This window comes from Puma concolor, chromosome A3 (assembly GCF_028749965.1).
Source record: "Puma concolor isolate L17-30 chromosome A3, mPumCon1.1.hap2, whole genome shotgun sequence".
Taxonomy (NCBI): domain Eukaryota; kingdom Metazoa; phylum Chordata; class Mammalia; order Carnivora; family Felidae; genus Puma; species Puma concolor.
In genome coordinates, this window is record NC_141669.1 from 74,829,356 (window position 1) to 74,844,303 (window position 14,948).

General features: G+C 47.9%; 1 protein-coding gene across 1 annotated transcript in view; it reads left to right on the forward strand.

Moving 5' to 3' along the window:
• LOC112869453 (guanine nucleotide-binding protein G(I)/G(S)/G(O) subunit gamma-10) overlaps nt 1–14,306 on the forward strand; it is a 50,597-nt gene extending 36,291 nt beyond the window's left edge. Inside the window, 1 exon segment of the mRNA XM_086701161.1 lies at nt 12,901–14,306. Coding sequence (XP_086557287.1) covers nt 12,941–13,147 — 207 coding nt within the window. The 5' untranslated portion in view covers nt 12,901–12,940 and the 3' untranslated portion in view covers nt 13,148–14,306.
• Nucleotides 14,307–14,948: the final 642 nt, after the last annotated feature.

Below are 14,948 nucleotides of genomic sequence, written 5' to 3' on the forward strand. Positions count from 1 at the left end.
CGGAGGCTGGGCAGACAGGACAGCAGGGCTCCAAACTCATCAACCAACTGCAGCCTGTTGGGGTTGGGTCCAGTGGGTGCAGGTGGTCTCCTGCATGTGACCAGCTGGGCCAGGCCTTGGCCGGGGAGCAACCTCCGCCCCCGCTTGAGAGGGAGGGGGCCCCAGGGGAGTGGCCAAAGGTGGCCGGAGAGCAACCAGAGGAGGAGAGAGACAATGTGGATGGCTGCCGTCGCCTGTGACGCAGGCTCTTTAGTTTGCTGGGAAGAGATGGACGGAGATGCCCTGAGTTCTGAGGCGTGGGAAGGGGAAGGGCTCTGCAACCAATGGCTTCCAGACTGGGCCAGAGAGCCATCTTCCCCAGGAGCCTACGTGAGACTCAGCAGCCTTAGGGAACCTCTTCCCAAAAAGCTGTGTGATTGGCCAGCTAGCCACCATCCTGTACAGAGTCCCCCAACTAGGTCCCTGGACTGGGCAGAATCTCTGGGTGAGCTATTGGCACAGAGGCCAGCCTCCCTCCCACCAGCCTGGGCGCGGTGGCCTTTGGCTGTGGTCCCCATCCCTGCGCCAATCTGTGCAGCAGGTTGAGGAAGTGGTTTTACTGAACTTCATGCAGAAGGAACTATTGGTGGCCATTTTCCCCCAAGGAGCTCTGAGAGAGCCAGGTACGTAGAGTGTCTGGAGTGACCCCCCAGTCATTAGTACCTCGAGGCAGGGTTCCTTCATTTACTCAGCAAGCATTTATTGAGTGCCTCCTGTGTACCAGGCTGGGGATATAGAATCCCAACCCACATGGTGCTTTAAGAGGCAGGTGGGGAAGCACAGAAGTAAGCCGTGATCACAATCAAAGGTGACATACTACACTGACAGGGAAGGATAGGGTGTCTGGGTGCTCACTCAGTTTGGGGGGATCAAGGAAGCTCTTCATGGAACATGGACACCTAACTGATGCCTGAAGATGTTAAAGTGAGTGGTGAGGAGTGGAGGATAGGGATGAGATTTCCGGGTTGAGGTGGCAGTGGGGGCGAAGACAAGAGTAATGATGGTACTTTCCAGAAGTGAGTCCCAGAGCAGGTGGTGGAGGAGGAAAGGGCTGCAGAGCTAAGCGGAAGCCACACTCACAAGGACCTTGCATGTCTTAATTTGTATACCTTTCTTGAATCTTCAGCCAGAATTTTTCTCAGCCTCTAACTCCAGCAGGAAACCCAGTGGGAGATAGTGATTTCCTGCCCTCGGAGAGAAGACAACAAAACTCCAGCAATTTCTGTCTAACCCCAGAATGTTAAAAGTTGACTCATGCTTGTTGGGGTAGCACAGATGATGGCAGTTTTCTAAAAACAGTACTTATTGCTTTTCTATTTATAAAGGTAATGCGTGCTCGGTGTGGAAAAGTATAAAGAAATAAAAGCACATATAATCCCTTCATGGGAGATAATCAACATCAACATTTTGCAATTTTCCTTCCAGTCTTTTTTTTTTTTTTTAAAGTACTTTTTGTTTTTGGTTACATGGTTGAGGTAAAACTATATATCAATGTTCTTATCTGCTTTGTACCCTTGATATAACATAAGTATGTTCCCTTATTATTAAACATTCTTTTTTTTTTTGGTGCACCTGGGTGGCTCAATTAGTTGAGTGTCTGACTTCGGCTCAGGGCATGATCTCATGGCTTGGCTTGTGAGTTCGAGCCCCACATCAGGTTCTGCGCTGACAGCTCAGAGCCTGGAGCCTGCTTCAGATTCTGTCTCCCTCTCTCTCTGCCCCTCCCCTGCTCACGCACTATCTCTCTCAAAAATAAATTAACATTAAAAAAAATTTTTTTAAATTCTTTGTTTTTAAGGGCCACATCATGTGGTCTCTCTCGAGTTCCTCTGCTGACTCCAGGCCTTTGTATCTTCGAGACAAGTGGAGCCTGAGCCAGCCAATCATCAAAATCACCTGGGGACCTTGGGGACCAGCCAGGCTTCTGGCATCAGAATCTAACACTTCAGACTGGAGAATCTGCAAGTTTAAAAAGCCCCTCAGGATGCCCTGAAACCGCTGAGGACCAGCAGGTTGGTCAACCTGTTGTGAAGCCCTCCAGGCCACACGGTACCTGCAGAACTCCCAGGAACCCACAGAGTTTGAGATGTCTCATTTTCAGTCAGACAAAATTATGTCCATTATCAGGAAAACACAGATAATGCTCTTGGAACCAGGTTCTGGCCTACTGTAGGTGCTCAAAAAAAAAAAAAAAAAAAAGTAACTGCTGTTGTTGGAATCCCAGGTAGAAGCCTTTGTGCTGTTCCCCAGTAGACAGACACTCTTTGTTTCCACACCCACCCCTGGGAAGGGCTTCACCGCCGCCTCAGGACCCTGCTGTCTTCAACCTCCTTGGTATCACATACAGAATTGATGCTCCCTTCTCAGTAGCATAGCTATTATATGGCAGTCATTAAAACGGGGCGCCTGGGTGGCGCAGTCGGTTAAGCGTCCGACTTCAGCCAGGTCACGATCTCGCGGTCCGTGAGTTCGAGCCCCGCGTCGGGCTCTGGGCTGATGGCTCAGAGCCTGGAGCCTGTTTCCGATTCTGTGTCTCCCTCTCTCTCTGCCCCTCCCCCGTTCATGCTCTGTCTCTCTCTGTCCCAAAAATAAGTAAACGTTGAAAAAAAAAAAAAATTAAAAAAATAAAAAAAAAAAAAAGTGAGAACACCTTGCCATAAGACAGAATGTTATATATTCAGGACTATCCCAGAAAAACTGAGGCATATGGCCATAGGTAACCAGGAAGGCCCTGAAGGGTGGCAGGGTGGGGAGGATTCTAAGCACATCATGAGGGGCCGTCAGGACCCCGCTTCCCATCCGAGGAGGAGGCAAGACGGCAGGAAGAAAACAAGGGAAATTGGCCTTTATGGAGTGCCTGCTCCAAATGCAGTGTGGTTGTCACCTGTACCAACTGTCACTGGTTGCTGGTAAGCCTAGAAACTGAGAACAAACACAACTTTCTAGGGCAGTTTGATGTTGCCACAATATTCAAGCGTGTGGTCATTTTTTCTAGTAATTCCCTTTTTTGCTGTCTATTACAAAACCACTGGTCTGTGGCCAATTGAAAATTTGCAAAATTGGTCCTTCACAAAAAGCTTGAGGCACTGGTCTAGAAACTGATGTGTGGCATCTTATTTAATCCTCAAACAACTTCTGCAGGGGCTTGAATGAGGGGGTCCTTTCTCCTCCCCTGCTGTAAGCTAACATCCATCCCAGTGCTCGCCAGCTAAGCGTCAGCGGGAGGAGGGTGGTTCTGTTCCCGATCACCTGTCCCAACCCAATCACGAGGCGGGACCAAGACTCTTGAAGAAGACCCCACAGAGAGTCTGGGGGCATCCCACCTCAGGGTGGAATGACACAGGGAGGTAACTTCCCGAGGCCTCCCTGGGAGGAAATTGCCCAGCTAGCATCTGCCCTCCATTTGGCATCATGGGAGCTTTCCCTCCCATCCAAGCCGGGTCCCGCTGTGGCAGCTGCTGTCCTGAGCTTGCCATCAACTAATTGTCAAGCCCCTGCCATATACTGAGGCGCGTACTAGCTGCGCTGGGGGTTCCAAATGAGGATATTTTTGGTAAGCACTTACTCTGATTAACTCATTTAATTTTCACGACAACCACATGGGAGAGGTCCTATTTTTACCTTCATTGCACAGGAGATTCTCAAGGAGGTTAAGGGACAGGCTTAAAATCACACGGCTAATAAGTGGCAGGACTGGGGTTGTCTCAAGGCTGCCCTACTCCAGGCCCTGAGCTCTTAACTTCAGTGCGACGCCACAGTCCTGCCCTGGAGGGGTTTGGAGTCCAGTGGGGTCCGTGAGAGCCCTGAAGAATCCTAGCAGAGTCAGATTGTCCTGACTTATGGCCCAGGAACCTAGAGGAATGAGGGATGCTGGGGCGGAGGCCATGGAGGGACTTTGGGGAGGGAGGCAGCCATTCTTAAGGCCCTGCTCCTCGGCTCCCCCATGCTCCCCTGGGAGCACACTCATATCCTGTGTCCTTGCCCCCTCCCTCCCCAGACATGATCTCACTCCTCCTCACCCCTGGAGGCCCCAGAAAAGAGACTATTGTTTCCTCCCACACACGGGAACTTGGAGACCCGCAAGCCTCCTCTCCCCCTGTTAGGGCAGCCCCAGTTCCCGCAGTGCAGTAATGGACCCCAAGGTCCTCAGCCCCTCTTGATACAGCACTCCCTCCCTAGTTTATCCCATAAGCTCTTTGCCTCCAAACCATATTTTTTGTACTTTTCTGCCTTTGAGAAGGCTATGAAGTAGGAATCCCAGGCTCTGCTGGGAGTCTTTCTGCCTTCCCACCCTGGCATCCTCTGTACCCTCTGCTCTGTGGAGAGGTGAGAGGCAGCGTAGGGCAGAGTGGGACCAAGGCAGCTGGCTTCAGGAGGTCCAAACTAGTATCTGGTTGCCTTAATCTCTCAGTGGTCAGTCATTTAAACCCTCAGCACTCTCATCCTAGAAAATCGGGGTGCTTGTGAGGATTAAACGGGAAATTGCTGTGGAAGCTCACTACCAGTTCTAAGTGGCTCTACCTGGTTGGGCTTCCCTTCCAGCTCCCGGCTTATTTGAGCCTTGCCCAGCCTTCAAAGCTAGCCTCAAGCCCACTACCTCCGGGAAGTCCTCCCTAAGTACACCTGTGTGGTCCGAGTCTTTGGCCTGAAGGCGTCATCATCCTGTGTTCCTGCAGCCCTAGAGAGACACGTGAACGGCAGGCGTCACTCTGAGGACCACGTGTTGGCATCTGTCATGCTGCCTGTGCTGAGCCAGAGCCAGGGCAAGCTCAAGTCTGCTCTACTCTGCAGGACTTCTGGGTCTTAGGACTTCTCGTCTTCTGACCGTTTTTACTGGGGCGGCCAGATCTGAGGGCTCTCTTAACCCAGGGAGGTGATTTAGAGCGAGATTTTTGTGATCCTCACTAGACTGGTAAGGACAGTGAGGCTAGGAAAGCCCAAGACCCGGCTAAGGTCACAGGACTGGGTAGTCAATTGCAGAGTCAGGGTTCAAACCGGAATTTCTAATGCTTTCTACATTCCCTGGGTGTCACCGTTGCTCAGGGCCCGAATAAAGCCAAACCAAGCACCAGAAGTATGTGCATTTGGGGCCCATATGACCTCTTGAGTGGGCTTTTGCTATTTCTTGGCTTCCCCCTGCCCCCGCCTCCTGGCATTCCTCCAGAAGCCAACCCTCAATGCCCCGGGGAGCCAGCCCAGGCCTGGGCAAGGTGGCAGAGATGGTTCCAGTCTGGAGCCCTAGACCAGGCCTTGCACACAACAGGAATCGGGATCCCCCAAGGCCGCGAGCGGGTCCTTGCTCTCTGCAGCACAGACAGTCCTGGTTCTGAAGAGCCCCAGAGGCCAGGAGAGGGTTTTAAATAGCCAGTGACAAGCCCCTTGTGAGGCTCGGTTTAAATTAGTTGTCGGCGCTTGATTGAATCAGGTTTAATTGTTGGTTGGCGCTGAAATGATGAACGAGGTATGGCTTTAAATAGGAACCATAAGTGTTTCAGACTCACCCTGAGCAGGATCTCCAAGTACAGAGCTGCTCTCCTCCTATTCCAAGGGCTCCTGGGGGAGGGGAGGCGACTGAGAAGGTGAACTGAGCCGGGCTGGCCTGCGCTGCTTCTCCTGTTCACTGGTGGTTTATTATCCCAGCAGAGAAATCCAAGAAAAGCCTGATGGGGGCTCTGGGAGATGAGGTCTTGTGATTCAATCGACCAGCCCATCAATCACTTTCCTCCCTGCCCTTTGACTAGGCTTGCTTATTTGCATCTGTGCCTTTGTAGCTGTCCCCCGGCCGGTCTTCCTAGCCTTGATGGAGGAAGAGGGGGGCCCGGCCGAGCGGACATCTCTACTGTGCGTGGGAGCCAGAAGTCCGGCATTCAGGCCTCACTTTGCCCCTCGGAGCTCTCTCAGCCTGTTTCCACATCTGTAGAGTAGGACGAAGCTCGCCCTACCTACCTCCATCTAGAAGTTGTTGTGGGATCAAGGGGCTAATGTGGAGAAAGAGCCCTGAAAACTGTCATCTGTGCCCTTAATGCTGGCGAATCTGGCCCTGGGCCGCCAAGCTGGGGTGTATGGCAGGTGGAGCATGTGGGTGGGGAGAGGGGACGCTCGGTTTGCCCCTACAGTCCAAGGGCTCTTCCCACCCACAGGGCACCACACGCTCAGTGCTTTGGTGTCTTCCTCACGGTTGCCAGGCCTTTCCAGTTCTTTGGGCCACGGTCCCCGTGCACCTCTCTCACTTGGGGCCCGACTGGTAGGCTCACCTGGCTACACCTGTCACCCTCAGCCTCCTCTAACTTCCACCTGGAGCCAAGTTCCACCTCAAAGGAGCCTCACAGAGCCAGAGTTCTGACTGCCAGTGTCCTTGGGTGGGCATCCATACCATACCCACAGCCACACCAGTCCTAGAACAAGAACAGGGCTGACCAAGAGTCCTCTGGGCCCATCTTCCCATCTCTGAAGAACAGGTAAGGCTAAGGGCAGAGACCTGGATTTCCTCCCTTTGCCTGAAATTAGATTGAGGACATCTGGGGCCCGTGGGAGCAAGTGACAGGGAGGCAGTTTTTAGTTCAACCCTGGAAAGGCTCTCACAGGGAATACTAGCGGAGCTCAGACATTGCCTGGACAAGACTTCTATGGGGAGTGTTGCAGAAGGGACGCCTCCTGGGCTGGGGCAGACCAAGCGATGTCAGACCTGGAAGGCCACAACCTGCTTCGACCCTGACCTCCTTCCTTCAGGAGCTCGAACCAATGGTCTCCTAGTCTCCCTGAGCCACAGGCCCTGTTTGTGAAAACAGGAAAGTGAGGCCTTCCTAAAAGAGGGTGGTGTGAGGATTGGGAAATACAAGCTAACAGATGCAAAAGCGCTCCTGGCTTGGCCCCGGGTTGGCTTTCGAAAAACCGCTATGAACCTAAGCCAGTGGGGGCTTGGCCCGGAGGACAGTGACGATCCCTTCCAACTCTGGGTGTCTACTAATCGGTACACTGGCCACAGGCACCTGACTACCCAGGGGCAGAAGCCGCCAGACCAAGTGCCCGCAGCATTGAGAAGGGATCTGCTAAGAGCGGGCAGGTACCACAGCGCCTCATCCTGGGACCGATGTCCTTCTGAAGGGGACAATGGAGAGGATGGGAAAGAAAGCCCTATCTCATGTCCTTCTCCGAGCTACGTGTGATGGCTGTAACTGTGCCGTGGATGTGCTGGGAGGGCAACAGGGACTGATGGGGCCTGAGCCACATTCTCTAGATCCTCTTCCCACAGAGGCGTCCAGGGGGCGGAATCGGGCCCTCTTCACGGTGCCAAAATAAACTTGCATTGTTTCCAGCAACACAAGAGGCCTCAGTGAAGCAGCTTTTGCCAAACCCTATAAGGAAGACAGAGAAGGGAGGGGAGCCTGGAATGAACATGCCCCCTCTCCCACCCACCTCCCCAGCTTTCTTTTGACTTCCATAAAACTCCATGTAGGCAAGCCCTAAGGCAAATACCCATGGGCGCTGTGGGAATCTGGAGTTTTAGGGGAAAAAGAAGGGACTGGAACTCCCATTTGTTGAATGTTTACTATGTGCTACTTATTTTGCTTATAAAGACAGTCATGTTAATGAGCTGGGGGTGCACACAGACCTGGGTTCACATTCTGACCCTGTCATTTTGCTATGTGATCTGGGAGAGGGAATGGCTCTGAGCTTGTTTCTTCATAGGTGAAATGGAGCTCCTAAGAGTACACTTCAGAGCGTTGTATTAAAGATTAACTCAGAAAAAAAAAAGAGGTTAGAGAGGGAGGGAGCCAAAACATAAGAGACTCTTAAAAACTGAGAACAAACTGAGGGTTGATGGGGGGTGGGAGGGAGGGGAGGGTGGGTGATGGGTATTGAGGAGGGCACCTTTTGGGAAGAGCACTGGGTGTTGTATGGAAACCAATTTGACAACACATTTCATATTAAAAAAAACAAATTCAAATAAACTATACTAGATAAAACACTATTTTAAAAAAAGATTAACTCAGGTAACATGCTTAGTTAGCATAATGCACAGCACATAAAATGCACTCAATATGTTGTCATTATTATTAAATAGTTGCTATTAGTAATAATAATATTATTTTCAAACTTCGTGACAATACAGAGAGGTAAGTGCTGTAGGTAACTATTTCAAGTATGGAAACTGAGGCTTGAGAGGGATCAAGGCACCTTTTCAGGGCCTGACTCAGGATTCAAACCCAGGTCTACCTGGCTCTAAGGCCCACACTTGTCATGTCTGCATCTGAGATGGGGGCCCAACTGAGTATCCTGATACAGATGCCAGTTTGCTCTGAGGCTGGGAATCCAGAAAGCAACCAAAACAGAGCCTGCTGGGCATCATTGTCATGGTCCAACTACTCCCTAGGCTTCATAGGCTTGGCCACCATCATCCAGCTGGGCTTGGCTGACCACCAAAGCCCAGGGTTGCCCTTGCCAGGCCCCAGGGCTCCTCTGTCCCTGGACCATCGATCTGAAGTGAGTGTCTGCACAGCTGGACCCCAGGCTACCCAGTTGGTTTCCCATTCCTGCACGGACGGCTTACTGCAGTTGATCCAAAGCAGGCTGGGATTTAAACGCTGGCTCTGTCACTCATTAGCTAGGTGACACTGGGCTTGTTACTTGCTCTCTCTGAGCTTCAATTTTCTCATCTGTAATGCTGGAGCAACGGTATCTAGCTTTCTGGGTCCCTGTGAGAATTACTTGAGACGATGGACATGACATAAGTGTCTGGAAGGTTAGTTCACCCCTGCTCCTGGCCTCCCCGTCTTGAGACAAATTCTCCCTGGGACCGTGGGACTGTGGGGCCCCAGACCGGGACTGATTTTTCCTCCTTAGATATGGATTCTCTGCGTGACATCCTTAATGAAAAACGAATAACTCATGTGTTCATTTCATTAAATGCTGCCCCCACAAAAGTGTGGGCTTGTGCAATTCTCCAAAGACTGTCAACTGGAAGATATCTCGGAATTCCTCGTAAATCAAAAGGTTTCATTTTTCTGCCAAGACAGTCAATTTTCTCTGCCTTGAGTCAGGCGGAGGGGCGGTGCTGGGCTGGGATCCGAGTCAACAGACCTGCCTGCTGGTCCGGACTCTGCCCATGATCAACGCAGGACAGGAGCAAACCGCTTCTTTTGCATTGAGACTCTGAAGTCTCGGTTTCCTCCTCTGAAAAATGGGTGGTGTGTGTGTTGGGGTGGCCTGCTAGATGGTCTTCTGTCTCTTCCTCCAGTTCTAAAATTCTGGAACTTGATCTCTTCTTCTGCCTCTGCTTCTCTCTACCCTCCAGACTCCACCTCTCCAGCCCCCTTCCTGCTCTCCTTCTCCCCTTGCCCTGTCCTGTCTACCTTTCCTGTCAATCAGACCAGATCAGCCCAGGGCAGGGACTGGAGAAAAAAACGTCTATGCATTCCTGGCAGCCGACAATCTTCTAATGCCCTTATTGCAAAAGCAGCCCTTCTTTGGGGTGAAAAGAAGGGCAGCCAAGATCTGTGTTTCTATTATGGGGTCCAGAAAGGGGGGCATTTGCTCTTGGCGCTAAGGATGGATACATTTAGGAGTAAGAGATGGCCCCTTCTCTAAATGCAGCTTTGGGAAGGGGTCCTGGGCCAGCCCAAGGGGGCTTCGTGGTTGCCTGGTGGGGCAGATTCCAGGCCACCCAGAGGGGTCTGTGGCCTGCAGGGTAGTGGGGTGGAGAGTATGCAGGGGAAAGGGCCCCGAGGGAATTCAGCCGCCTAAGAACTGCAGTCTGAGCTGGTCTCTTGGGGAGGATAGGGGAGAATAGCTAATGTATTTGGGTTTCTTCACCACTGAGTTCATCTGATTGACAGAGGGAGATAGAAATAGAGGCCTGGAAAGATTGCCCAGCGCAGGGGTTGGGCGAGAGAAGGAGAGCCAGAGAGAGACGGAGGGGCCAAAGAGGGAAGCAAAGAAGGGAAAGAGGAATAGAGAAAAGAGAGAAGGGAAGGAGAGAGGAAAGCAGGCAAGAAGGAAGGAAAAAGGAAGGAAAGAGAGTGAGGAAGGAAAATGTTTCCCAGACCGTGTCATCTGAGTGCCACCAATCCTCCAAGACTGAGGGGTGGGGCAGGCATGCTGAGGGTCCAGCCCCGTGCGGGGCGACTTTCCCACCATCCCTCTCCTGGGGCTTTGCTGTGCCCACTGCTCCATGGCCTCCCCAGCAGAAGCCACTTCCGAGCCTCCTCATTGCCCCACTCTGGCAGCCCTATTTACCTAAAACACAAAGTCAGCGGGGCGCCTGGGTGGCGCAGTCGGTTAAGCGGTTAAGCGTCCGACTCCAGCCAGGTCACGATCTCGCGGTCCGTGAGTTCGAGCCCCGCGTCAGGCTCTGGGCTGATGGCTTAGAGCCTGGAGCCTGTTTCCGATTCTGTGTCTCCCTCTCTCTCTGCCCCTCCCCCGTTCATGCTCTGTCTCTCTCTGTCCCCAAAATAAACATTGAAAAAAAAAATTTAAAAAAATAAAAATAAAAAAAAAATAAAACACAAAGTCAGCAATTGCCCTGGAGCTGCGCAAGGAAGTAGCGGGCCCTGTGTGGCTGGCAAGTCCCAGAAGCGAATCCTAGCAGCACAATTAGACGGGCACAGAACTGAGTACTCAAAATACAGCACGCACTGTCCCACTCACTAGATCACTAAATATGTTTTTGCCTCTGTTTTTACCATACTAGCACATGTACACGTATAAACCCACTCCATTCACCATGTTTGGCTTTAAACATCTCTTTACTAGTTCTGAAAATAAAATCCACTGAAAGACCTGCAACCATTAAGAGCTCTGGCTGTCCATCTACCCATCCATCCATCCATCCATCCATGTAGAGTCTGCCCTTTCAAGGGACTTTTATTATTTATTTATTTATTTATTTATTTATTTATTTATTTATTTAAAGTTTATTTATTTTGAGAGAGAGAGAGAGAAAGCATGAGTTAGGGAGGAACAGAGAGAGAAGGACAGAGAGAGAATCCCAAGCTCTGTCAGCACAGAGCCAATGCAGGGCTTGAACTCATGAGCCATGACATCATGACTTGAGCCAAAGTTGGACGCTTAACCAACTGAGCCTCCCAGCCACCTCTCAAGGGACTTTTAATTGAGTATCTACAGTACGCCAGGCAGTTGGCTTTACTGGGTCAACCACAAAAACAGGCCTTGCCCTCAAGGGGCACACTTTCTGTTGGGTAAACACACATAAATAATTTATTATTATATATATTATAAGTGGAATAATAAGAATGTTACCAATTGTTATCTGGTAAAAACAAAACAAGACAAATCAACTGTGTCAGGCAACTGTTACACATAATCTGTAATGTGGACCCTGACTTCCAGAACAGAGGTGCCCTGCTCTCTGCCACCCACCTGTGGATAGATGACCTGTCTGGCTAGTGTGTCCTGATTCAGAGCTGGCATCTACTTTTTTAAAGAAAATATTGTTTTTTAAATGCATAAAACTGGGGCGCCCGGATGGCTCAGTCGGTTAAGTGTCCGACTTTGGCTCAGGTCATGATCTTGCGATTCATGAGTTCAAGCCTCATATTGGGCTCTGTGCTGACAGCTTAGAGCCTGGATCCTGCTTTGGATTCTGTGTCTCCCTCTCTCTTTGCCCCTCCCCTGCTTGTGCTCGGTCTTTCTCTCTCTCTCTCAAAAATAAAATAAAACATTAAAACAAATAAATGCATAAGACCTATAAAGCAAATACCTTTGTAACCATCCATGAGATCAAGAAATAGACTAGAACATCTCCAGTACCTGTGAAGTGCCCCAACTCCACACCTCTCCCAATCAAATCTCCTCCCCTTCTCCCCAGAGGTAACACTATCCTGACTTTTCTGGTCATCATTACCTTTCTATATGGTTTTATCCTCTGTGTATGTACCCTAAAAATCTTAGAGTGAACTGTAGGAGACTAAATGGTTGGATAACAGCAATTTTATACAGTTTAAGCTAATGGTTAATTTACCTTTAGGCTTGGCAAGTAAGTACTTACTGTATGCATTCTTTTTTTTTAATTGAGGTATAATTGACTTTGTGTAACCTGCCGTGCTTCCCTATCCTAGAATGTGAGTATAGTAAAGCATAATTTTTTAAGTGTTTATTTATTTTTGAGAGAGATAGAGTGTGAGTCGGGGAGAGATGGTGGTGGGGGGCGGGGGTTGGGGGCACAGAGGATCCAAAGCAGGCTCTATGCTGAGAGCCTGATGCTGTGCTCGAACTCATAAATCATGAGAGCATAACCTGAGCCACAATTGGATGCTTAGCCACTGAGCCACCCAGGTGCCCCAAAGCCTTTCATTTCATCTGCCTCTCCAAGTGCAATGTCCATGGCCATGTTGGAGTGATCTGTAAAGACACCACAAGGTACTTTCTCCTCCTTTATAACACATTTCCCTACCACTCTTTTGCTCCAGCATTTTTTTAAAGTCTGTTTTTCTTTCTCACTGCTCTGTAACCCTACCTCTATGTTATATCAAGTATCCCTATATGTGTTGATCTGTTCATGAGCTCTCTATTCTGTTTCAGTGATCTATTTCTCTATGCCTGTGCCAATGACACATTGTCTTAATTACTATGACCTTATGGTAAGTAATAATCCCTGATAGGACAATTCCTTCACTTTGTTTTTCTTATTTCACTCTCATATGAATTTTACAATAAGTTTACCAAATCCTACATGCAATAATGTGTTGGGATTTTGATTGGAATGCTTTGAATCCACATATAAATTTGTGGAAAATGACATCTTTACAATGCAGACCTATCTATCCACGAATATAGTATACCTCTGCATTTTTTAGAGTATCCTTTAGTGTCCCTCAATAAAGTTTAATAATTTTTTTATAGAAGTCTAACATACAGGCCATTGGAGCCCTGTGTTGCTGCCATGTCTTTTGGGGCCAGCGTGAATGTCCTGCAATGCCTGATGGAGCAGCTCAAGCTGGATGCCAGTGTGGAGAGTATCAAGGCCTCACAGGCACCTGCAGAGCTTCAACAGTACTGCACGTAAAATGCCTGCAAGGATGCCCTGCTGGTAGGTGTTCCAGCTGAAAGCAACACTTTCTGGGAGCTCAGATCCTGTGCTTTATTCTAAAGGCTGGGAAGAAGTTTCCTGAGGAATGCTTTTAAGCGTAAAGTGATGGATGACTGCTTCTAAGTCTCAAGAAAACACTTTTTTCCAGCCAAATGACTCTTAGATATTTCGGGCCTGTCCTGTGGCCTGGCCCTATAGCCAAAATTCTACAGAAATTGATGAGTTTCTACTCGGATAAGAGAACTGAGTGAAAGAATGGACTTTAGATAATAATGGCCTGATTCTTTTGGTAAAGTGCTTCTATATTTAAGACAAACAAAAATGTTACCACCAAATATACTTTTTTCATGAGCAAATTACTAGTGTTTCTATATCTGGAATATCATGTTTGTTTTATTGACTAGATGTTTACAGTTTGGGAAGGAAAACATTTTTGTTAAAAAATTTGTATTTTGTTAATTTGTTGTTCCTAAGATTTTTATATCATAACAAAACTTGTTATTTTCTCATAAATTTAACAGTTTCTAAATGAAGACAAGCAAGTATAAAACTGGGAGAAGAATAAGTTTTATTGATCAAATGATGTCTTGATTTTTCTAAATGAGAAGATTATTTTATTTGTAACACTAAACATGGGAGCTGTTTCTTAGCAAACATATTTGTAAAGATTTGGTCTTTATCTTAAGTTCCTCTACTTTATTGTCGTGGTTGTATCTTAAAAAAAGGTACATCATTTCATGTCTTAAAAAATGTTTACATGTGATCTTCTGAACATTGCAAATGATTAAAAACAAAATAATGGAAAATACTACAACCTAAATTCTTAATGTCACAAGTGTTTTACTTTGATGATGTGCTTTGATTTAATTTGGGACACTTAAAAAGATTTTTTTAACGTTTTTATTTTTGAGAGAGAGAGAGACAGAGAGAGAGAAAGAGCATGACTGGGGGAGGGGAAGAGAGAGAGGGAGACACAGAATCTGAAACAGGCTCCAAGCTCTGACCTGTCAGCACAGAGCCCAACACAGGGCTTGAACCCACTGCCAACCACGAGATCATGACCTGAGACGAAGTCAGACGCTCAACTGACTGAGCCATCCAGGTGCCCCAATTTGGGACACCTTTAAAAGATACTTTGTGTTTGTAGTAATCTTTAATGAGCTTGGAAATAAAATTCTGCTTAATTAATCATTTTCTAAGAAAAAAAGTATAACATAAATTTTGTTAGACTCATTCATAAATCCCTCATTTTTGTTGCAAATGTATATGATCACTTTTTAAAAAGTTCATTTTCTCACATTAGTTGTTCATGTATTGAAAAAAACTCATTGTTGGTATGTTAATTTTATACCCAGCAATCCTGCAAAACATTCTTACTAGGTCTAATAATATTAGTAGACTCTTGGATTTTTATTCACATAATATTATTTGTATACATTTAAAGTTTTGTTTCTCTATTTCTCAATCTTAGCCTTACATTGTTTTTTTTTTTCTCTTTATTTAAATGGGAAGGACTTCCAGCACAATGTTGATAGAAGTAGTGATAGTGACTATCCTTGTCTTTGTCTTATTTTCTATCTCAAAGGCAGTGGTTGGACAGGATGAACTCTTGAGTGCCTTCCAATGTGAAGATCTTGATTCTCCCTATGATCATATTCTTTCTGGATAAGACAGCTACTAAGACTTCTGGAGTCTTTCTCCTGGTCCAGAGTAAAAGTCATAATTTGTATCCAGACCTTTAATAGTTGCATATGTCCAGCCTGAGTGTAGAAGATCCTAGAATTTGATCTCGTATTCTCCAACTTTTCACACTTGTTGAGTCATTTCCTCCCAAAAGTCAGTTCTGCCCCAAACTCAGACT